This window comes from Lampetra planeri, chromosome 3 (genome assembly GCF_965212315.1).
Source record: "Lampetra planeri chromosome 3, kcLamPlan1.2.h2, whole genome shotgun sequence".
Taxonomy (NCBI): domain Eukaryota; kingdom Metazoa; phylum Chordata; class Hyperoartia; order Petromyzontiformes; family Petromyzontidae; genus Lampetra; species Lampetra planeri.
This window is the reverse complement of record NC_136109.1, coordinates 2470699-2495279: the sequence shown is the minus strand read 5'-3', so window position 1 is coordinate 2495279 and position 24581 is coordinate 2470699. Positions and strand designations below refer to the sequence as shown.

The following is a 24581-nucleotide window of genomic DNA, read 5'->3' as shown; positions in this document are numbered from 1 at the left end:
CCGCCAGCCAGCGGCGTAGCCGAGTGAGGACAGTGGGACCACGCCGAGTGATCGGCTGTGTGTAGCCAGTAGAGACGTTAATATATAAGTGTTGTACTCAGAGTGAGAAGAATAAGGTTGGCCTGTGTTGTGCCCAGTGTGAGAAATAAAAGAAGTATCCTCTACAGAACGTGTCGCGGAAGTCGCTCACTACAACAGTATGAGAATTTCCTATTTTACAGAAACATTAAACAGATATAGGGTGACTATTCTGCTAATATTTAAACAGAAAATGATATACGAGTCAAATGGAATTTCAAGTGAAATTATCGTAAAGATTCGACAGTTTAGCAACTAATTGTGAATTAGTTGCTAAACTGTCGAATCCAGGTGTTTGGGACATTAACATAAAATAAGTCGGCGCCATGCGAGTTTTTTGTCCTGACATTATTTGGGAAAGTAAAGAAGCAGGCGGTGCTATTAATGGATGCATTCTGACCACTGCTATGTACAAAAACACAGCCTTTTTATTTTATTGCAAACCAAACCTTTTGGAACTGAAAACAGATTTAAAATGGGACATAAGCCAGTAAAATATATAAAATTGACTGTTAAGGTAAGTGGCCTTGAGCAGGACATACTAATTGAAGGGATGGTGGCCATCAGTTGAGACTAAGGAGATGGAGGGGCAGTCAAAGGATGGGACATGCTCGAGAAAATGTTCACCACAGAGGCACTCGATGGATTGTTGAATTAAAATATGGGAAATGGCGACATCTTGGGGAGGCCCACAACGCAATAATCTAGCCAGCATGTGCACACAAACCTATCCCTTTACTCCATGTCCACAGTGATAATTATCTCAGGAGCATTTATCTCCTTTTTGACTGCTCATCAGTAGCTATTATCGCCCACCGGCCATTATCCTTTGTGGTGGCATGTCCTGCCCGAATCCACTTTTTTTACAAAAATGTAAAATGCATCTGTAATCTGCTTAAGTTATTTAACCTATGTATTCCTCTTTTATTCTGTGTATTTTAGTGCAGGTTGGGAAGTGTAATCTCCGTGAAAAAGGAATCACCAACCAAAACGTGACGTATACCTTCTAAACCCGTTATGAAATATTGATTCAGATTCTTAGGTTTTTTCAGTAAAGTCACGTATGTAAAAAATTAAAATTAATAAAAAGTAAAATAAAAATTAAATAAAAATCACGACGTTTCGGAGGTAACACAAGCTTCTGTCTTCAGGTGGAACCGTCACAGCACGATTGCTGTATCAAGTAATTGATTCAGGTGCGGCATAACGAGTTTACTGGGTTCTATTGGTAAACCACGGCTCACTACACCCCGGGTTCCCAAATACCTTCATGGTCTGTGTACCACACTATCACCGTCTCAATGATTCAGGTGCCGGTACTTTTACAGCTCTTAACAAAAAGAAATGAGTATATATATCACCGTAAAATTATAATTATTACACCGTTGTGACCAACTTAAGAAATCCACTCGCACACAGCACACAACCCTCGGTACACACTCGGCACCGGGGGTGCATTGCAACTCACAAACCTTTATGTTCAAGTGCTGAGGTTCCCACAATAATGAATGAGGCTCCCCTGGCCCTTAGTATGGCCTTCTCACAGTCGATAGAGCATTCACTGCTCCTGGCGTGATCTTCTCACAACTCACAGGAGCATCAACAGCTGACTCCATCCTGAACAGGTCATACTTCAGCTGTTGCTTGAAGGTAGATGGTTAAAAATATTATTTAGGCATATTGGTATGTTGGTTTTTATTATGAAGTGCATCTTTCCAAAACGCACTCTAACACACTCAGTGTAGGTGTTCCATTTTGGTAAACGGTTATTATTTTTTAAATATAGTATATGTCGGTCTCGATTTGTGAGAACTCAAATTACTGCATCAGTTTCGACTTGATCGACTGCCTTTTCGACTCAGGCTAGACACAATGCGATTTGAAATTCATGATCCTTTTCCAGTCTGATCGACTGTATATGGTGAAAGGTAAACAAGACCTGTCGCACTTACATGGTTGGTTTCTTCCAATGTTTACCTCTATGTAAACACAATGATATAATACAGCACAGGTGATAGGTGACGTATTATCAGTGGATTTTAGCAAAATTGAGCCAAACATTACAAAGCAAGCATAGCACGGATCTTCGTTGAGTATCCTATACCTCGTCTACCCCAAACTTCCAATTCCAACAGCACAACCTGGATTAAGCATACTCTTTGGTTCTTTCGATAAAGTCACGTAGGTATAAAATATTAAATTAATTAAGCACTTGTGCAAATTTTACCACGTTTCAACACACATGCTAAGGGTGGCATATATTCAAAGCGTGTGTAATGTGGAATGCATTATTGCGTGAGTGCAATGTGTACGTGTTTTGTTCTCTAATGTACGGAGTGAGTGTGTAAATGTCTTAAATGGGCATGAGCATCGTGTGCTTGTGAGAATGTAATGTGTGCATACTGTACTGCAAGAGCGCAAGGTGCATCTCTATTGCGTATTATGGGCTATTAAAAAGGGCCGATACCCAAAAAAATGCATTTTTGTTTCCCTTTTAAGGCCACAGATATTGATGAATGTGTTGCGTTTTTTGTAGTTGTGCGAGTGTACTATCCATGTGAGGGTAATTGTGTGTATATTGTGAGCATGTGTAATGTGTGCGTGGAGCGATATTGTAGTGTTTAACGCACTGCACAACAAACCCAGCGACCCGAATTCAATTCCCACTCATAACCATCAGTGGCGATTACGTGAAAGGGTCCGAGGTCAATCCAGCATGAAATTAGTACCTGGTGTTGTGTGTAAACATCACTTGGGAGTCAAAGACGGCCAAGTGTGGTGCTAGCCACACCACCCCTCATGTGTCATGCCACCATTCATGGACGCTCACGAACAGCAATTACCCGTGGTCCCTAACAGGCAACGTGGGGAATATTTGTCTTAGTCATATGTACGTGTATGGGCAATACACTCTGCATGCTTGATCTGCATGTTACAGCAATACTAATAGACAGTATCTTATGGCCCTATCTTTGCCATTCCAATACCTATTTGCGTACTTGTGGGTTACGTGACCGACATGTTAACAGTTGCCTGGGCAGAATGTCAGGCAAGGAATAGACTTGCTCCATCTTGCTCAATGTCACTGCACCCATGGGAGCTGCCTGCCAGTGTGACCAAGTGCTTTTGCCTTGCTGCGCAGTCACACCAAGTGATTTTACAACCTGCCAATATCCTTGCCTAATTCAGCCCTGACACTCACTCAAAAATGTGTCCCTTTCTTCCTTCAAACATTTTGCCTTATGAACATTTTCCAAGCGGTTTTCATAATTAACATTTTCCTTCTGACATCTAAAAATGCAAATGCGTCACGTTTATTTTCAACAAATTGTTGTAACGGAAAGCGGCAATATTCTAGTTTCATATACAGGCCATACCATTGAGATTATTCTCAAGTACACAGTAATGCAGTTGGATATGTAATAATCGTATCTTATATGGATTTATATTCTGCCATATTCCAATTGAAAAAGTGAATACCAAGCGGAAACGTTATTTATTAGTTTTATACAAATATTTTTGACAGAATGTGAAGCGTGCTGTAGTCACATCTTCAGCCCTCTTCTTCTACCCGTTTTCATTACCATAGCATCATGTCCTCAAGCACAACTCATTCAGATCTAACAAGACTTGACACCCACTTGAGAACCATATTTTATGTCAGCGATCATCTCTTGCAAGTAGCAGGACCATGATGAGGATGCAATTCTAGAACCTGTGCTGCCATCTGCTGCACAGATATGTTAGCCGGAAATTGTGTAACGCTTTTTTGAAAGCGTATTTCTCAACTGGTTTAATGTTGATGGAAACCTATTCAGATGAAGTGCACTCACTGATGGAGGTAAATCACTAATACAGGAAGCTGCTGGAAGCAAATAATTTGCTATGTCATATGAAAATTTCTATCATCAAAATGGTAACAACGTTCCGTAAAAAGTTATTTCTTTACCAAACACTTTATATTCACAGGTACCTATGAAATGGCCATATGGCCTTTTTGTCCAATCTCGACCACTTGTCGAGGTTTAGAAGCAATCTGTGCCATTGCCTGAACAAGACAAGAAGTGAGCAAATGATGACTCAGACGCCGTTGGACATGCCCTGATATCTTAGGATTCCATCAGGATATTACAGACTTTAACCGTATTTGTGGCAAGGGGGTGACCCTTTCAGTTGTCCAAGACCACAAGGATTAACAATATACCAGCACGCTCTGCTACAAACCTTCGATACAATGGGTAGGAAAACTATTTTGGCCCACTGGAAAGAACACAATCTCCCCCACCCAGTACCAGATTATCCTAGTAGCAAAAGTAGCTAAATATGCTACGGGCCCCGCACTTTCAAGGGTCCCGAGTTAAATTATTTCAAGCTATAAATTCCGGTTCAGTGATTCTGCACTTGCTCTATTACTATAGTACTATAACGCCCTCAACTTTTATGAACGACTGGGTGTTTAAGGTTAGCGATTTGTCGTATTATCTGGCTGTATAGCTACTGAAAAAATACAATTACTTTACTATGCGAGTAAAAAAAGTTGTGTTTTAATAGTTATGCTTTTAGAGCCCCCTTTATAACATATGCTACAGGCCCCGCACTAGCTTAATCCGGCACTGCCCCCCCCCCCCCCCCGGGGGCTGTGGCATAGAACTCTCCTCTTCCTGGTAGGTACGGGACATCTCTGGCCATACGTTGAAAGTGAAGGAGTGGGAATGAGGTCACATGGTCTTTTTGGTTTACCCACCATTAAATAGCGATGGCACTGTCGGCCGGGGAGAAGGGATAGGGGAGTCATGACGGACTCCGGACACTGTGCCACCCTCCTGTTTACACAAGTGATCGTTGCTCCTGGTAAAAAAACATAACTCTGACGTCGAATTTATGTTATTTTATTTTTGGGCTTTGTTTGGTTACATTGTCTCCCCCTCTCCTTCCCTGCCCTGTTCCCTGATCTCCTCCCCTCCCCTTCCAAATACCCCGTCCCGTATTGTTTCCCCTGCCATGATAGGGCGGAGTGCCGACGTGCTCTCGTCCGTTCTCTAATCACGATGGTGTAGTAACTCGTTATGTCAACCGTTCGTTGTTATGTTTCGCCCTTTCTTTGCTATTTGTTCTGTACCCTTGGCTCTTGAAGAATTTTTTGTTGTAAGTTTTATTTCAGTGGAGCGCCCTCAATCGTGTGATCAGCACATTGATCGTGTGGATATTTCCTCTATGAATGGAAGATCAAAGACACGCCAAACTGCAAATGTGGCGAGTCGCACACCATAAAGCACATTGCTGGTGACTGCCCAATGCACGTGTATTCTGGTGGAATAAATGGACTCCACTCAGCTACTCCGGATACTGTGGAATGGCTTACAAAAACAATACAATTGGAGCCTGTTGCTTTTTCTAAACACCAGATGATAAGAGATCACTAACAGTATGGAAAGAGAGAAGGCTCGCAGACCAGATGGAATAACTGTGAACGTCACATAAGCGGAACCAGCTGTTGGACCTTTTAACGTTGACATGGAAATTAAATTCCTCAAGCGTGTAATGATTCAACCATTCTTCTATTCAAAACGGTGACAGAACAGATCCATTAGCCTTCAAATAAATGTATACCACTTTCACGAAGATCGTAAGGAACCGAATAATGGACAACTTAAGAGGCCAATCAACCACATGAGCAAAACACATTTGTAAAAGGTGCAATACAATTGACCACATAAATACTATTAATCAGATCCCAGAAATATTTATTTTTTATATATATTATGCCCATCTTGTTGACATGACAAGGCAATCTATTCAGTGGAAACCGATGCATTCATTTAAGCACTTATAAATCAAGAGAACCACGTACAATAACGTAATTGATACACATGAACATGTATATTGAATGGTAGGAAACCAATGCAGATGTAACCAAAAATACATTCTGAATGTTGGGGGACATGTGCAGGTACTGGGAAAGGAAATGGAGTGAGCGCACACACACGAGTAGCAGTTGGCTACATAAGGTGAAAAAAAATTAACCTCTAAAAACAAAGTTTTTCACTATAAATCCTTTATATGTGTGGCATCGGTTTTATTTTATTATTCATTTCTGTTTTTTTTAGTAAGAGTTTCATTTTTATCACATTGGTATTTTAAATAAAATATGAAAATGTTTTTTTCCTAAAAAGTGGGAAATTTTGGAAAAAAATTTTCACGAAAATAAATTGTCACGCACAACGAGTCTGTGTGCAAAATGTCAGCTCGATTGGATCACGGGAAGTGGGTTAAAAAACGACCGAAAGATTTGCACGGTTGTAAGCGCGCAAGCAAGTGAACTTAATATAAAGGATTTAATCATTATCAACATACATACACGGAGGGGGGGGGTGGAACTAAAGCCAGATAATGGAATACAGTACTTGAAGAGGAAACATTGTAGGTTGGGAATCAATTATGTTCACATCAATGGAATTATGTGAACAATCTAATGTAAAAATTGCATTTCCTTTATATCCAACATTGGAATTTATATTTCATAGATATCTAAACCAAACCTTAAAATGCAAACTACCTGTTTAAAAACGTTCTGACCACGAAGCCATTCCGAAAAAAGTGCATCTTACATACTGCTATACTGAGAAAATGAATTCTTCTCACATAGTGTACCTTCTTTTTTAAATTCTTTATATTAAGTTCACTTGCTTGCGCGCTTACGACCGTGCAAATCTTTCGGTCGTTTTTTAACCCACTTCCCGTGATCCACTCGAGCTGACATTTTGCACACAGACTCGTTGTGCGTGACAATTTATTTTCGTGAAAAATTTTTCCTAAATTTTCCACTTTTTAGGAGAAAAAATATTTCATATTTAATTTAAAATACCAATGTGATAAAAATGAAACTCTTACTCAAGAAAAACAGAAATGAATAATAAAATAAACCGATGCCACGCATATAAAGGATTTATAGTGAAAAACTTTTTTTTACGGGTTAATTTTTTGATAAATTAATTAAGTGCAGTCGACCCTTGGATATCACGGGAGTTGGGTTCTTGAAAAGTGCCGCGAAAGTCAAAACCGTGATATTCAATACCTAAGCCTTACCTAAACAAGTTCACGGCAACCAAATATGGACACATCACAATTGGAAGTACTGTACTGCATGCCAAATAAACTAAAACCAAAAAATTAAATAAACATACAAAAATCAAATACAAAAAAACATTCCTAGACAATAATGAGCAGTAGGGCTACAATTAGCACACCCTACTGCAAACCCGGCTACCTGAGTTTGATCCCCGCTCACGTCCAACACTAATGACGATTATCTTAATCGGTTCTGGGTCTCCCCTAGGTCGGCTCAGCCTCAAATGAGTACCTGGTGCAATGTGAAAACATTGTTCCTGGAGAGACAAAGGCGGCCGGTGGTGCTGGCCACCGACCCCCTCGTGCGCCGTTCCGGCCTTCATAGGTGCTGCTCGTCTGACAGCACTTGCCCCAACAGTCTCATTCTTGGCTCTTTCGGTAAAGTCACGGAAATGTTTTTTAAAATTATTTTTAATTTTATTACTTTTTTAATCTACGTGACTTTACCGAAAGAACCAATAATATGAATTCCTGCAGTCACGAAAGTTAAGTCAAAATTTTATCCAACAGTCTTAAATCTTGATTTAAAGCTTTCGTGACTGCAGGAATCCATACTCTTTGGTTCTTTCGTAGGTAGAAATAAAATAAATCACGACAGACGCTTGTGTTGCGCCCGAAACATCAGGTGCGAAAGCATGATCTGCTGCTGAGCCAGACTGTTTTAAAAAGGTTTGAAATGGGTGTAGCCCAAGAGCCTCTGTGAAGGCTACAACGGGGGAGTCTGTCCGCGAGATGCTTGCACGGCACAGGTTGAGGTGCCACCGACGACCTCGTGTCCCTCGCCTGCCGCGCCCCACGGTATCAGCAACGATACAATACTTCTGGGTACAGTGTACCCGCGAAAGGCCAAAACTAAACCCCCGCAATAGGTAAAATGGTGTCTCAAAAAGGTTGCCCGCGATAGGGCGAACCCGTGAACGTTAACCCCACGATATTAAAGGGTCTCCGGTTTTTTCCGAGACTTAACGACAAAAGTCAAAAAATCAAAGTGTCTCCCGACCTCCACGTGCACATTGCAAAATATATCCAAAAGAATAAAAATAATTTTGGCAAATGTAGAATAAAAACACACATTGAGTGCATTGTTCCACGACTGCTGTCACACTTGTGAATGCCATTCGTAAAGCCATGTGACTGATACTTCAGAATTCAGTTTTTGGAAATGTTAATTTAAAATAGTAAATATAACTGAACTCACGCTGTTTTTAAAAGAATTTTGAATTCCAATTGTTGCTCTCAATATTGCCATGCGTGTTAGTTTGGATGGCTTGCTAAATTGCCATTACACATAGTTCTGGTTGTTTATTGGCGATGTTTAAAAACGCTGTTTTTGTTATGCAATCTCTGTAAACCCTCCCTTCTCATACGTGCTTGGCTGCAGTTTCAGCTGTTTTGTTCAGGTCACCATTGAAACAGACCCTGTTAGCTCAATGGCCCTTAACCAAAATAACCCGCAAGACTGACTAATTGATGCCCTGTCAAGTGACTCAAGCGTCAGCTTATGAAGGCGTAAGAAGGAACATTGTATTTGACAGCATTTCACTATTATTGCAACTTTATTTTGGACGTAATAATTAATTAATTTACCTAAAAAATATTGTTCATGGAACATTTTTAAAGCTGGATGAGCATGTTAAAACTATTTAAAATAGTAACGGTAGCATGTATTGCACTACAGAATTTATATACATAAAAATAAGTCTATATGGCTTCAGATGAATATGCTTCTAACATTACAGCGAAAAAGGTTGGAAATGCAATGATGTATTTTGTTTTTAAACATCAAGAATGCGCTGTACTTTCATCATGCTTCTCATTTATTAGAGTTAATATCAGTGGGAATCTCAAAAACAGACGAAATATTCAGTGGTAATCGTATTTTTCCAGTATACTGTAAATAATTCAGTAAATTAACCAAATATGAATTAAATATACGTAACATTGAAATATTAATAACTTAACTCTTGACAATTAAACAAACCTAATTGAACGTTTGAATGTTTTAGGAAAAGTAATATCCAAAAATGAGAGCGTAAGGTCACTCCTAGCAGACAAAGTGGTAGACTGAAACATTCGGTGAACCCAAGGTCTCAGGCACCTTGCACAGAATGCCACATCCTTCCACGCACAGCAATGGCTGGAAAAAAATCAGCATGGCCCGAATTCTGATTTCACTACGTTCAGCCACGAGAAGTTTTACTGCATACATAATTAGTTGCACCCAAGCTTGTTGACATTTGAAAGAATAAACAGGAAAACCTCGCCAGGCGCAGGAGTTATATTCGACAAGAGCTTTTGAGATAAATAGGGGTGTTCCGGATTTCGAAATAACCCCCTCCCTCTTTGCTCAACTAATTCTACACGATGCCTGTCCTTGTGATTGTAATAAAGGATGCCGAGTCGCTCTCGATTACTTGTGTGCGTGTACTCGTTCAATTTCACCTCAACATAAAACCCTCGTCTCGATTACTCTTCTGGCACCGCAGCACTCATGTCCAACGCTCGCACCCTGCACTGAATTTGCCGGCCCGACGCTCACCCCTCCCCCCCAACACTGTTACTTGAACGTGAATGCTTTGCCATCTCGGTATCCGTATGGTTGACGTACTCAACGAGTAGACGGCTATATGCATGCACCAGTGTGAACATTTGCGTTGCGCGTGAGTGTTGCGTTACATTATCACACGCAAAAAAAATACAAAAACGTACTCAAAAACACGGTGAAGTTTTCACAATTGATTCATTCACACCTTAAGTGACTTTCAACGGATACATCACTCACGTCTCGCAAGCCGAACAATAATCTTGGCAATGTCAAACCACGCATAGCCGAAACATCACCCTGTGGTTCGGAAAACAGACCTTATTAAACCATTAATATCCGAAACAAGCGTTGAATAAAATCACGATCGGTAAGGTTTTCCTGTGTAAGTTTGGAGTGATGGACAGAGAGCCTGAGAGCCAGGAAGGATATGCCAGTGATTAAGGACAGTGCGTTCTTAAAGTTTATTACAGACTTATATGTCGTCTGTGAGTCTTCTTATGGACTTTCAGGTTGCAATTTAATGAAAAACACTTTCCACAATCTTGGCATTCATACGGTTTTTCTCCAGTGTGTGTCCTCTGATGGGACTTGAGATGAGGTTTTTGTGAAAAACCCCTGCCACATAGTGTGCATGTAAAAGGTTTATCTCCAGTATGTGTTTTCTGATGGACCTTTAAGTTACTATAGTATGAAAAACTCTTCCCACACTCCTTACAGATAAATGGTCGTTCACTACTGTGCATCTGTTGATGTTGTTTCAGAGAAGAAGGAAATGAAAATCTCTTTCCACAATCCGGGCAAACAAATGTCCTTTCTCCAGTGTGCAGCAACTGATGAGTCTTCAGAGAAGATGTTTGTGAGAACCTCCTTCCACACTCCTGACAAATAAATGGCTGTTCACCATTGTGAGTCAATTTATGGATTTTTAGAGATGATCCCTGTGAAAATCCTTTTCCGCATTCCTTGCAGAGAAATGGTTTCTCTCCAGAATGTACAATTTCATGATTTTTTAAGATAGACTTGAGTGAAAATCCTTTTCCACAATGTTTGCAAATAAACGGTTTCTCTACACTATGTGTAAATTCATGTGCCTTTAATGTGGATTTCAATGCAAATCCTTTCCCACATATCTTGCATATAAAAGGCCTCTCTCCAGTGTGTATTCTTTTATGAGCCTTCAGGTGTTGACCTTGAGAGAATTTTTTTCCACAGTGTGTGCAGATATATGGCTTCACTCCAGTATGCGTTCTCATATGAACAACTAAAGTACGTTTATCAGAAAACCTCTTACCACAATGCTCACACATGTAAGGCCTTTTTGTAACATTGTCACCATTTGTATTCAGAATAGAACCATCTAATAGCTCCTTCTCATACTCTTCCTCAACGAGTTTCCTCTTGGCAGCCTCTATGGAGAGAAAAAACAGGAGGAATAAAACTATTAATCAATATTTTCATTCTACCAAAAGGTCTAACTTAATCTTAATTTGGAGCTTTCGTGACTGCAGGAATTACTCTTTGGTTCTTTCGGTAAAGTCATGTATAAAGATACGTGACTTTACCGAAAGAACCAAAGAGGTCTAACTTAATGTTATTCTGGGGACTTGTTACAATTTAAAGTTAGATCTGGGAGAACATTGGCAGAAACTTAATTTCCTATCATAAAAATGTGTTATGCATTGTTCTTCTTTACTGCTTCTCTTTCTCCAACTCACTGCCTCACTGATCCTGAGGCAGCGAGTGAAAGATATCTGTCACTTTGTACCACACTCGCATCTCTTAATAAAGCGTTGTGCTTTGTTCTACCATTGCATCTGACTCCATACATCTTCACATGTCTGCATTCATCTTCTTGGCTTTTTCGGTAAAGTCACGTAGAAGGGAAGTAATAAAATAATAAAAATAAAACATAATAAAATAATTCTCACGACGTTTCGGCCACAACGCAAGCAGCCGTCCTCAGGTGAAACCAGGTCTGTCGAGGCGACAGCGTCTGAACGCTGTCGACAGACCTGGTTTCACCTGAGGACGGCTGCTTGCGTTGTGGCCGAAACGTCGTGAGAATTATTTAATTATGTTTTATTTTTATTATTTTATTACTTCCCTTCTACGTGACTTTACCGAAAGAACCAAGAAGATGAATCCCTGCAGTCATGAAAGCTTTAAATCGAAATGTCTGCATTCCCCATTCCACACATCTACACTGTGCCCATTTCCAGCCTCTCAATGCATACATCTCACACTCCACAAACACCCATACTGTGCTTATCTCCTTTTCTCGCCACGCAGCCCAGCACTCAATAGATAGTCACAGTGCATTGATCTGTGTAGTCAGTGCCAATGCATTATTAGTGCACATCACTCCATGTGGAGTGAAGTGGAATGGTGGGAAATAGAGGCGGAGACACTGCACTGGATATGTATCAAGTAATGCGCCAGCACATACAAAGGGGGCATAGTATGAAGATGCATTCAGATAAGGAGAGCATTGCTATGCATCGCAATATACCGTAATTGATATGCAGCACTTTTCATGTCGTAGTGCACATCTTGGTTTGAAAAACGATCGAAAATGGGATATTTTACATGTTTAGGTAGATTCAGGGAAACGTTCGTGGGACACTTCTAGCAGGAAAATGTAATATTATTGCCAATGGCGATTTTTAGTATGTAAAACAGCCCAACTTTTGAAATAATTAATTTGTTTAATACTTAAATATTAACTTTTAAACATAGATAACCAACAGCCATGTTAAAATGGCTGACTCCAAGTAATAAAGTTGAAGTAGAGAAAGGCAAAGGGATAGAAATATGCCTGATTGTTTCAACTGGCAGGCCAGGAGTTGAACAGGCTGGAAGTCCAGTGTGCTAACTATTCAGTTAAAATATTTATGTTTATTGTAAGACATTTCTACGTGTGCCAAACCAGTTTTTTTCATGCTGTTGCCAGAAGTGCAAAACATATATTACCCCATCTTCCACCTAGCACCTACACACAAATAAATGTCATCGCTCCATCTCCTAATTATTTTCAGTATGCCAGACACCCTCCATAACCCAAAATGTCCCCAAATGTGTTTGGCTTCAAAAGGTTTTTAAGGTATACATTTTCAATCATACATTTACTCGAACTGTATTTACTGAAGGAATTCCAAGGAGCATTCTTTTTTGTTCCATACAATTTGATTTGGAAATATTTCAACGTAAAGTTTCGGATACCTTTTTTACCCTGGACTAGAACAGAAAAAAGAAGAATGACTGGAACAGGACAGCATTTTTATTTAGAAATTCGAATAAAACTGAATATTTGTTTCAATTGTTCCCCATTACTGCCTGTAGCCCATCAACTATTTTGTAAAAACACACTTGCCTTTGTACAAAATGTCTTCACAATGTATTAAGATTGTTACCATAATGCGTTGTTTGTGAAATTTGCTCTCACCGTTGCTGCTGTTTTCTATTTTCACCTCTGTCCACAGTTGCTGAGTAGCACATCCACCATGTGTTTCCACCATCTCCTCACAATTTACAACGTCCACATCAGTAGTTTTACACTCCAGGCCTGATACGAGTGATATCTCTATGACAGCACACTCTGTTGAGACATCTTGCTCACATACAGTGTCTGCACTTTGAGACCCTTGGGTCTTTTTGTTAGAATGTTCAGCCAACTTTCCACATTCAACGTCATGCGATTCCTCTGCTTCAGAAACAACAGTGACAAAAAAATACATCACACAATTAAGTTTTGGTATATAAGATTATAAAACACTAAGACTTAATAAATTAACATATATGTTGTTACACTTCGTTGGAAAAGGCTGTCTTCGAGATTTAAAACATATCGATTAACCCAAGCTATATTTATGATTATGCTAAACAGTGATTAAGTGATATTCTTTTTGCGAGCGTGTTCCAACACCCCTGACTTCTGCCAATCATTCAAATTTTGAGAATTTCAACGTTTATCTTTATCCTCTCCTGTTATTAGTAGTCATTTGACGCATTAAGGTCTCTGATATTTTACATCACTTATGGCTTAGTTTGAACACTCCCACGTTTTCTTATTTAGACTGTAAAATCTATCACTTTTGCTGCCGCATCAATCCTCGTGTCTTTGGTTAAAATTAATATTATTTTTTAGTCTGACAGAGCTCAAAACTGCCCCAATACTCATGTAAAACTGCCGTCAGTTTGGAAATCTGATTCTCCATACACACATCTTGCCAACCTCCAAGCTTTAATCTCACTTCGATATAGCTTCATCTAAATGATGTCTGTAACCAGGTAAAATAATGGGATGGAGGTCAAAATATGTCTTGTTACCAAAGCAATTTTTTATAGATGACATAAGCCAATTTTTGTAAGAGCAGAGTGATCAACTTTAGGGTTAAAAGATGGTCATTTTATGTATCAATGTTTACGTTGATGTATGGCTCTGATAACGAGGCTTTAAGAAAGCAACTCGAAAAATGTCGTCAGGCATTTGAATAATTATTTTTAAGAAATTGTGGCAGAATCAGATAAACAAATTGAAACGCAAGAACAGTCACAGTAGGTAGGGCATATCTCCATTAATGATGACGAGGACAGGTTACAGACAGGTATTAGAAAGGTATCCATGTCAGCAAACAGCTGGGGAAAGACCTATAACCAGATGATGGGATCCTGCTAGAACGAGCCTTATAGTTTGGGTATTGATATCATAGATACATTAATTAATAAAAAACTGCAAAGTTTTGGAATGCATCGAATCGGTTTAGGAAGTGCTATGTGTACAATCATTGCATAACACACAGCCAATACTCTTATTTATCACCTATTTTATCTGTTATTCATCTGCAAAATAAATGTACAAATATCCCACAGTAGAATCACTGTCTTCATAACAAAATATACATCCATGGATATAGCAGAGTTAGCCCTATCTCATCATTGTGTTACTGCTTTGTCGGCCCCCATTATACACTCTTGCATTTAATACTCTGAATAATTATGCAGGCATCACCAGCACATTTGTTTTCTAGTTCCACTCTCACCTCTCAAACAGCTCTTTATAAATTTCTATATGAATACTGTATTTTTCTCAAAACAGAGATATGCCATCTTCCAAGGCTCCATCCTCAGCTGCCTGTTAGTCCAAATATATCTCCTCCCTCAAAAATCATCTTGAGGTTAAATGTTGACCATCATTTCCATTCTGATGACATTCAGCTCCACATCGCCATTGAATCCATTAACCCATGTTCACTGTACACTCGCATCTTGCCTTGATGCGATCTCACCTCCGATTCTGTCTCTCCAAATAAATGTTGCCAAAACTGAATGCACTCATGAGCAAAACAGTCCAATCTCAGTAAAGACTCCAATTTAAGCATGTACCTCCTAAACTCTGAAACCACTTGCAGTGTACAAGACGTTAAAATTGTCATCGATCCTGAGCTGTCATTCTCTTCCCACATCTCAACTCTACAGGACCTAAAACCTCCATTCTGTGCAACATCTCACACATCCACCATTTTCTTACATCAAATACTGCTGATAAAATGAATTTCTTTATCACAGCCTGACTTAACTCTGGCAAATCTCTCATCTATGGCCCCTACACATCTCTCACACTCGAGACCAGTGGTTCTTAACCTGGGGTGCATGCACACCCTGGGGGTGCAAGATGCCCTTTCTGGGGGTGCAAGGCATGCCAGATTTTTTTCTAAAAGAAATAATCGAAAACACGATTACAGCACAGGCACGTAAGTACAACTACTTTGTTTCATCAAACCTATGTATTTATGAACATTATAAAAACATTAACGATGGAGAACCAAAGTGGTGCAGGCTGCAGTAAAGGTAAGAACCACTGCTCCTGATGATCAAATATGCTACTGCCATACTGTTGCCTGCACACACATCAGCTTCCACATACCACATACCACATAAACTATAATGCCTCCACACTGTCTCCCTATCCGATACTGGATAAACTTCAAGATGGCACTTCAGTATTCATAATTCATGCACTCACGCCTGCCTACATGCACTTCCTCTAATGTCACTTTACTCCCGTCTGCAAGCTCTCTGTTCTCAAGATAAATGATTTCTATAAAAGCCCAATTCAACCTTCAATCTGTATTTCAAAAACACAAATGCTGCATTGGACATTGAGCCATCATATATGGTATAACATTTAAAATTAGAATGGCATTTGTAATGGTTCTGCCAATGCTTAATTACTTCTATTCAAGTGCAGCTTAACGATTTAGGCTCTCTACATCAATACATTAGTTGCTATCCTAAAACTTAACCGATTTTGCTTTGCAAAGCGTGAAGTTGTAAAAACCAACAAATTGAGCATTTGCAAGTCATGGTTAATATTGATATTTCCAGGTGATATCATACAGTCTTAAAAAAACATTTAATATATACAAGCACTTCTATACAGCATGCTTATATATTTATATTTAAAATAAAAAATGCTTCACTTGCCTTGTCTGGTGTTCTTCGTTTTTTCATCTTCCCACATCTGACAAGCTACTTGGATTTCCTGTGAATATAAAATTTCTTTACATCCAACATTACCTCCATCATACTGAAAGTTCTCTTTTTGGATGGACTGCACCTGGATAGCATCAACATTTTCACTTTGTAATTTGTTTTGTTCGCATACATCTCCTTTAAGATGAGTCTTCTGATGAGCTTTAAGATTGTAATTTAGCGAAAAGCTTTTTCCACAAACATTACATTCATATGGCTTCTCTCCGGTGTGTATCCGCTGGTGGGTTTTCAAGTGAGGCTTTTGCGCAAAACCCCTTCCACAATCTTTGCATATGAAAGGTTTTTCTCCAGTATGTGTTTTTTGATGGACAGTCATGGCACTTGAATATGAAAAACTCTTCCCACACTCTTTGCAAACATATGGTCTCTCTCCAGTATGAATTTTCTGATGTTCCTTCAGGGTGGATGCCTGTAAAAACCTTTTTCCACAATCTGCGCATATAAATGGCCTTTCTCCAGTGTGCGTGAACCGATGAGTTTTGAGGGAAGAAGGTTGAGAAAACCTCTGGCCACAATCTTGGCATGCATATGGTCTTTCTCCGGTGTGGGTCAACTGATGAACCTTCATGTAAGAAGCCTTTGAAAACCCTTTTCCACAGACATTGCAAACAAACGGCTTCTCTAAAGAATGTGTCAACGAATGTGTCTTCAATGTGGATTTAAGTGAAAAACGTTTTCCACAGTCTTGACATATAAAGGGCTTCTCTCCAGTGTGGGTCCTCAAATGAGCCTTCAGGTGTTGACCTTGAGAAAATCGCTTTTCACAATGTTTGCACATGTATGGCTTCACTCCTGCATGTATTCTCTGGTGGACAGCTAACGTACGCTTACTTGAAAATGTCTTTCCACACTGCTCACACATGTACATCTTCTCTGCATTTGTAGCCGATTTATTTTTCAAAATAGATTCATTTAAAGGATCATTTCCATAATCCACATGATTCTGAATCTTCCCTGCCACCTCCACTGCAAAGGTTAAATGGGAAGAAAAGTTAATAGGTTTAAGAGGGCCCATTTTCGCAGCTGTAAAAGTAACATTTGAATTAATAATTGATCTCTCAAAACATACATTTCCTTTCCCCCATTGTCTTAACATTACTTGTTTTTCATATTTCTTATAAAACCAGTTACTCATTTAGGATTATGAAAGATATAAATTATGCCCGAGCTCAATTTATTCTCTGCCACATTATCATTTAAAATCAATCTTTATACAAAAAAATACATTAAATTGTCCTACACTGACCAGATTCAGAATCCAAATACCAAAGTAAAATATTCAGAACAGTTTTTTCTAATTAGATGTTATTACATTTGGGAAACATTGAAACACATTTTGTTACAAGTCAAGGTTCAAGTCTTAATTTTAATTCACAAGACTTCACAGCATACGAGCGGAAGTGCTATGTGGAAACAATTATGGAGCACGATGATGAGTATGATGACTACAACGTCAAATGCATGCATCTCGGTGGACCAGCAAATGCCTTCGATTAGCCACCAAAAAACTGCATCAGCTCTGTAACAAAACTCCATGTGCTCTGCTCAACAACAACATTAGTAACAGCTTCAGGATAAAAGTACTAGCCGAGCGACCAGACAATGAAAGACATTTTCGCTGTGACAACAAAAATTGTCTTTGGGTTGACATGGTGGCGAGCTGTTAACTACCTTGCCTGGTATGCAGGTTGTGGGTTCGATCTCAACCCTTAAGCTTGTATATTTGGAGTTTGAATGTTCTCCCCGTGATCACGTCGATTTTTATCCAGGTCCTCTGGTTTTTCCCAACATATTTAGAAACGTGCTTTAAGATTATTTGTCTGCCATAACTTTCCACATAAGTCACATTCAAGAGCACAGAAAACAGGATAGGAGCAAACATTGAGCCCTGAGAAATTACTTTAGTAATGGGGGTCCCGTCAGATGATGTATTATTGACAGAAATAATTTGAAACTAGTAGATAAGCAGTTGCAAATCCAGTTGATTGCACAATGCAAAAATGTAGGCATTTAGCCTTTGCAGCATTCCAGAGTGGTCCACAGTGTAAATTGCTTTAGACAAGTCAAGGAATAGGATGACACAATGACAAGATTCAAGACTGTTGAAGATAGTCAAGAATATCTAATCTTTCTTGAAAGATGCTGGTATCATGGCCCAAATTTGACCAATAAAAAGATTACTCATAAATTACTCAATTGGGATAACAGGAATACCCCAATATAAGTTTCCGCATTATGCGTTGTTTTGCATAAACATTCCTGATTAAGGAACATATTTCCTAATAAGTGTAATGTTTTGCATATCGTTCCTTTCAAAAAAATGAAAATGAACTATTTTGCGATGTAATACCATACTGTACATAAATACATGCTGAGCCTCCTTCGGCCAGCCCGGCCGTTTCTTGTGGTGATAGACATATAGCATTCGGTGATAGTTTTAGAAAAGTACAAAGGGCTTAAATAGAGTGTAAAACACATAGTAAGCGTTTTGAAACACGTGAAAAGGCAGTCGATATTGCCAAAATTCTTAGCCTACCCACAACTTCGGTGAGAACTATTCGAGTTAATGCGGGAAATATGTTTTTTACGTGCTCAAAATGTGGCATCTTTAATTACCACTAAAATAATTAAGTTGTGGAATTCTAGAAAATTTGGAAATACATTTTAAGTGCGTGGACTGAAGATCAAAATCAGCATATCGCTTCAACCATCTTTGGTAAGATTTACCTAATCATTTGTATTTCTTAACCTATAATCATAAGCATGTTTGTACACATCATAATATTTATTCACGCATTTTTTCCCCCCAGATATGTCGGCTAGGAACAAAACCCCTGATTGTTTACATTATGCCTGTGGGAAATTAGAGTTCGCTTAAGGTAATTTCGACTTAAGTAGCATTTTCCGGGAACACATCCCTTACGTATAGTGAAGGATTCCTGTATACATAGCAATCATCGCCCCCTACTGGCAGTCTAATGCCCAGTTGCAGGCGAGGCACCGAGTCACTTTGTGCGTAGAGGGGCAGCTGTCACCGAGGGTGCCCCTTCAAATGTTCAAGTTGAGGTATGATACTCTTTGGTTCTTTCGGTAAAGTCACGTAGGTATATATACCTGTGGTACCTACGTGACTTTACCGAAAGAACCAATGAGTATGGATTCCTGCAGTCACGAAAACTTCAAATCAAGATTGAGGTATGATGTAAATGACTCTTGACATGCCCTTGCGTAAAAGGGCACGATATCAAAAAAGTCACATTTGTCATGCTGCTGTGATAGATTAAGATTAAATACAATATTATTGATAATTGCAAAAACAGATTAATAATAAGGTTTGATTTAATGAATATGATCACATAATGGTAATTAATATAATCAAATTGTCAGTAAATGTTAAGATGATGTTAATCATTCGTAAAAAAGTAAACATTTCATTGGAACATTCTTTTTTATTTTACATTATACTGTGACAATATATTGTTATTGAGATATGGATCCTATGTAATATGTATCTGCATAGAACGTGTAAGATTATTTTCCAAATGTATTGGCAATAATCCAATTTGATAACAAAAAAGGACTGATTAAACCAGCTCATTCCGAATGATGAGTAATGCACTTTTGCCAATTACGATCGCGATTGAATCACAATATATTGATATTCCTGCTGGATTATTTAATTTAACTGTATAATCCACCACCCATGGTGTATTATGCACATTACGATTTACGTAAAATGTACAATTTTACATAATGCATTTCACCACCACATCATCTCCCCTATGTATGCAAGTTACAAATACATACAGTACTTAAAAACATTAAATAGGACTTGTATTTATCCACAAACAACATTAAATGTCACATTTGTAATAATAATGAAGATTGATTCAAGACCAAACCTTGGTTTGTGTTTTTTCCTGTCACTTGGGCCACGGTGATGTAAATGATGCGAATCGCCTGTGAATGCGACATGCTTCCAACAGCTTGCAATGACTCCCAGCAGCTACCCAACTGCAACAAATTGACAAGCAAACATGACACAAGATATGCAAAAGGTCAATCAAGAGCCAGTGGCTTAAAAAAGGAGCGAGTGGTGTTACAATCAATGGAGAATGTTGAGCTAAAAGTACACTATAATAAAAGCCTATCTGTCTATTGTCTTTCCAGATGTGTTAATCAGAAGCAGTTTAACTTTCTCAACAGTATTAAATGAAACACTACTGTGATGCGGGCCCCCAGAAGTGCCAGGTAACCCAGAGCATGTTTTCTTAGTTCTGGCGTACTGCGTACGGAGTCAAGTTCATGATGACAGCCATCAAAGGTAAGTCAGCTCATGCACAGGTACTATATAAATTGTGGCGTCAAAAGATTCTGAGAGATGGTGACTGCGTGGGAGCTCTTCAACCACCAGTAAATTGCTAGCTCATGAAATAACATTTTGGCACATCAGCTTTGATAAACTTTTTTTAAAATATATAAACACCATCGTCCACCACCGACATGTACAATATTATATGATTCAAATGTATAATACAATGTAACACTTTTCAACGAAGTATAAAAGTCGCAATGCATTGGCTTTCTGAGGTCACAATAACTCTCGTAAAGATATCATAATCATCATGGAATGACCAATGCACATCTGGATGATGGCCTTCCTAAGTTGCCACCACCTCTCACAATCTTGGATATAATCCATTCAGCACCTGCACATGAGTTGATTTCATTGCTCCATCTCCTTGGTTGACATCATCTTAAATGCGTTCCATTCCTTGGCTGAAATTCAATTCTAATTCTTGACCATTGACCATCAAACCTTTAAGTCATAACATATCCTGCACAAGCCCACTTACACCAAATAGTGTGTCTACGTGCCTCTAATCAGTGTTTCTGTAGCTCGTTTTTGTTCCCGTAGATACACAAGAGACACATAGAGATGTAACAGATGCATGTCTGCTATAGTAAATGATTCAAAAACAGGATGACGTTATCGCATGTCCCATCGCATTACGTGCGGCACAAACTTGCCTCCACAGCTGCCTCACCTGGTGTCCCTGCCAGGCTTGGGGTCCTTGTACCTCACCGGGATAGGGGAAAGTGGACAATGGAGTGGGGTGGGGGTCCGAGAGATGTGGACCCAAATAACTATCCATCATCATTATGATTTCCATCAGTGACCTAACCATTGCATGGATTAAGACCAATACAATGTATGATTTGTGTTTGTTGCCTGAAAATATTTCCTTTTTACCTTTCAGAGTAATTCCAGGTATGCATGTCTCCATGCTGTAAGATCAAAATGCCGAACTTGCGTATGTTCTCTAATCCACGTGTTCCTCCGTCTCTCAAGCTGGAAAGCTTTACAGGAGCCATGAACACATGCACGATGTTTGTCTGTTCCTTGATTATATTCTAAACCTATTGAATGTCGGCGTTTGCATTGTGAGAGCAGTGAAAGGGGAAGACGCGCGCCCGTGTGGGGCTTCGTCCACAGCGTAAAGGCGGCGATCAGGACACCAGATCGTGCCGTGCACGGCGTGACCTCGAGAAGTTGGCGACAGCCGCGGAGATCTTCACACTCCAGCAGTGTAAATACAGGTAGTCCTCTACTTACGATGGAGATGTGTTACGACGACCCCATCATCGTAAGTCAAAAATATCGTAAGTCGAAGATGGCCTAGCCTACCCAGGAGTCTTAAAGAATGGTGATAATTTAGCAAAACAGCAAATTTACAGTACCGTAGTATAAACTATATACTGTGTGTATTTATTAATTACAATACTGTATTGCACAGTAAAATGTAAAGTAAAAAAAAAGGTCAATTCTTAGCCTACCTATATGAACTGCAATTTAATAGAAATTGCTTTCAGGAAACAATCCTATCTGCGATAAAAAAAAAACTTTTAACATGCATTGAACGTATCGCGATCGTAAGATCGAAATATCGTAAGTCGGGGACTCTCTGAATTCACGGCTGAATGTAATTCGCGGACAGACGGGGACGTCGGCGAGGCCGGGCGGACCGTCCCCTCCGGCACGAAGCACAAACATCGGAGGGGCTCCAGCGCTGATGATGAGCAACAGATCTCTGGGATACCGCCGCCGTGGAAGAGACGTGACGCTGCGTCACGCATTTGAAAGGCATTGTGTGAATGTCACGTTTTACACGAGCGATCCACACGATCACCGCAGCCAAGGTCCGATCAAGATTAACAACAACAACAAAGCCCGTTCGCTTTTTCTCATCCAGTACATTCGACAGCGAGTTTGTATCTCTCGTGGTGCGTTTTGTCGCGGTCATATCAAGAGGCCTCCATCCAGCTGCGGAACGACAAAAGTGCTTGCACATGGGGCACATCCACTGCGCGTGTGAGTGCGAATCGTACCAGAGGCCTTCTGTGCTGCGGGCCCCGTGACAGGCCGCGCGGCGCCGCTGTCACGATGCGTCTCGTCCTCGTAAGCGCCGGCAAGCACGAAACGGTGTGACCACGACTCGTTCCACGTCTAACCCCGCGCGAGATAAACTACGCGGCTCAACGCGGTGCCCGAGAACGCGGCTCACGCGTGACTACAGCGGGATCCGTGCCCAAGCACTCAGCGGACATGACGTCTCTTGCTGGCGGCGGCCTCGACCCCGTGGGCACATGACGTGAAACTGAACGCAATGTTTATACCAGGTTGCCATCTTGTTAAGTTCACCAGTGTACATGACGTGAGAATTTGATGTAATCTGCAGACCAGGCGGCCATGTTGTTAAGTTCACCAGTGCACATGTGAAATTGAAAGCAAAGTTTAGACCAGGTTGCCATCTTGTTAAGTTCACCTGTGTACATGACGTGAGAATTTGATGTAATCTGCAGACCAGGCGGCCATGTTGTTAAGTTCACCAGTGCACATGATGTGAAATTGAAAGCAAAGTTTAGACCAGGTTGCCATCTTGTTAAGTTCACCTGTGTACATGACGTGAGAATTTGATGTAATCTGCAGACTAGGCGGCCATGTTGTTAAGTTCACCAATGCACATGACGTGAAATTGAAAGCAAAGTTTAGACCAGGTTGCCATCTTGTTAAGTTCACCTGTGTACATGACGTGAGAATTTGATGTAATCTGCAGACCAGGCGGCCATGTTGTTAAGTTCATCAGTGCACATGACATGAAAACGGAATGCAATGTTTAGACCAGGTTGCCATCTTGTTAAGTTCACCAGTGTATATGACGTCAAAACGGAATCAAATGTGCAGACTAGGTGGCCATCTTGTTAAGTTCACCAGTGGTGTGTGAGCACATGAACACAAAGCTAACAAACAGGGTATTTAACAATCGTCAACAAAACAAGTGAATAACAAAAAAACTCCTACTAATGTAATGAAAGCAAAATGCGCCAGAAAAAGTTCGGTACAGGTGCAAGTCAGCTCTATATTTTCGTCTAAGAGTGGCATAAATATACGCGAATCTAAAAAGATAGTGCATACACGCTGGAGAAAAATGTGCCAGAAAAAAGATATGTGGGAAATAAGAGGGGGAGATGAGCGGATAAGGGTAATCCAGAAACGTGAAGCAGCAACGCTTGAATACTTAAGTTGTATGGCATTACACTTAACATTATGGAAGCCCTGTTGTAGATGCTGATGGTAACTCCAAGGAATTTCCTTGAATTTCCTCAGGGCTGTGTCATCAGTAAAAAGGTTCATGTCAGAGTGCAGATGAGAGATACCTCGACTGTTGACGTACAGAGAGGACAACAGAATCTGGTCAAAGCAGAGCCCCTTAGGAATGCGGGTCCTGTCAGAGGATGTACTATTCACGGAGATCATTTGAAATCGATCAGATAAAGAGTTGAAAATCAAGTTGATTGCACAATCCGAAAAAAATTGGTATTTTAAGCCTTTGCAACATTACAGCTTCATCGAGAATCTAAAATGCTATGGACAAGTCGCGGAATATGATGGCAAAATGACGACGAAATTCAAGACTGTTGAAGATAATGCAACAATAAGGATGTTAACCTTCATAAAACCCAACAAACGGACATTTTAAAAACTGAATTCAAAATAAATTAAAACATTAGTGCTCAGAGTTGTAAGGCAATAATACAAAAAAAGAATCCCCCATCACCCCAAACCTCCCCCACCTTGCTTACTATCCGCTTAACCTAATTGTTTATTTTGAAACTGTATGTTGAAATAAGATGAGGTGTTTAAAAAAATGTCTATGCAAAATCTACACAAACTGCAAATGTGATATCACAGCCTCTAGACAAAATTTCATGCATT

The 24581-nt window shown here is 39.8% G+C and overlaps 1 protein-coding gene across 3 annotated transcripts; it reads right to left on the bottom strand.

Annotated features, from left to right (window-relative positions):
* Window positions 1-9002: 9002 nt before the first annotated feature.
* LOC144736315 (uncharacterized) lies at window positions 9003-22951 on the bottom strand. 3 transcript variants are annotated; one of them, XM_078618988.1, is made up of 5 exons: window positions 22694-22951; window positions 20206-20317; window positions 16235-17269; window positions 13194-13454; window positions 9003-11159 (listed from the first exon to the last, which is right to left on the bottom strand). In XM_078618988.1, the coding sequence occupies exons 2-5, from the start codon at window positions 20276-20278 to the stop codon at window positions 10216-10218; spliced, it is 2313 nt and encodes a 770-aa protein (XP_078475114.1). In that variant the 5' UTR covers window positions 20279-20317; window positions 22694-22951; the 3' UTR covers window positions 9003-10215. The 3 variants fall into 3 exon arrangements, with proteins under 3 accessions (XP_078475114.1, XP_078475097.1, XP_078475107.1); XM_078618971.1 differs by lacking the exon at window positions 22694-22951 and adding an exon at window positions 21352-22680; XM_078618981.1 differs by lacking the exon at window positions 22694-22951 and adding an exon at window positions 21352-22680 and having other exon boundaries at window positions 13194-13451.
* Window positions 22952-24581: the final 1630 nt, after the last annotated feature.

What these genes read in the sequence shown, in the direction of transcription:
- LOC144736315 (XM_078618971.1), bottom strand. Translation starts at nt 21,591, where the DNA reads ATGGAGACATGCATACCTGGAATTACTCTGAAAGGTAAAAAGGAAATA. An exon ending in AAGCCTGGCAGGGACACCAG is followed by an intron (nt 20,318 to 21,351) that starts GTGAGGCAGCTG and finishes AATTTGTTGCAG; the next exon opens with TTGGGTAGCTGCTGGGAGTC. An exon ending in AATAGAAAACAGCAGCAACG is followed by an intron (nt 11,160 to 13,193) that starts GTGAGAGCAAAT and finishes TTCTCTCCATAG; the next exon opens with AGGCTGCCAAGAGGAAACTC.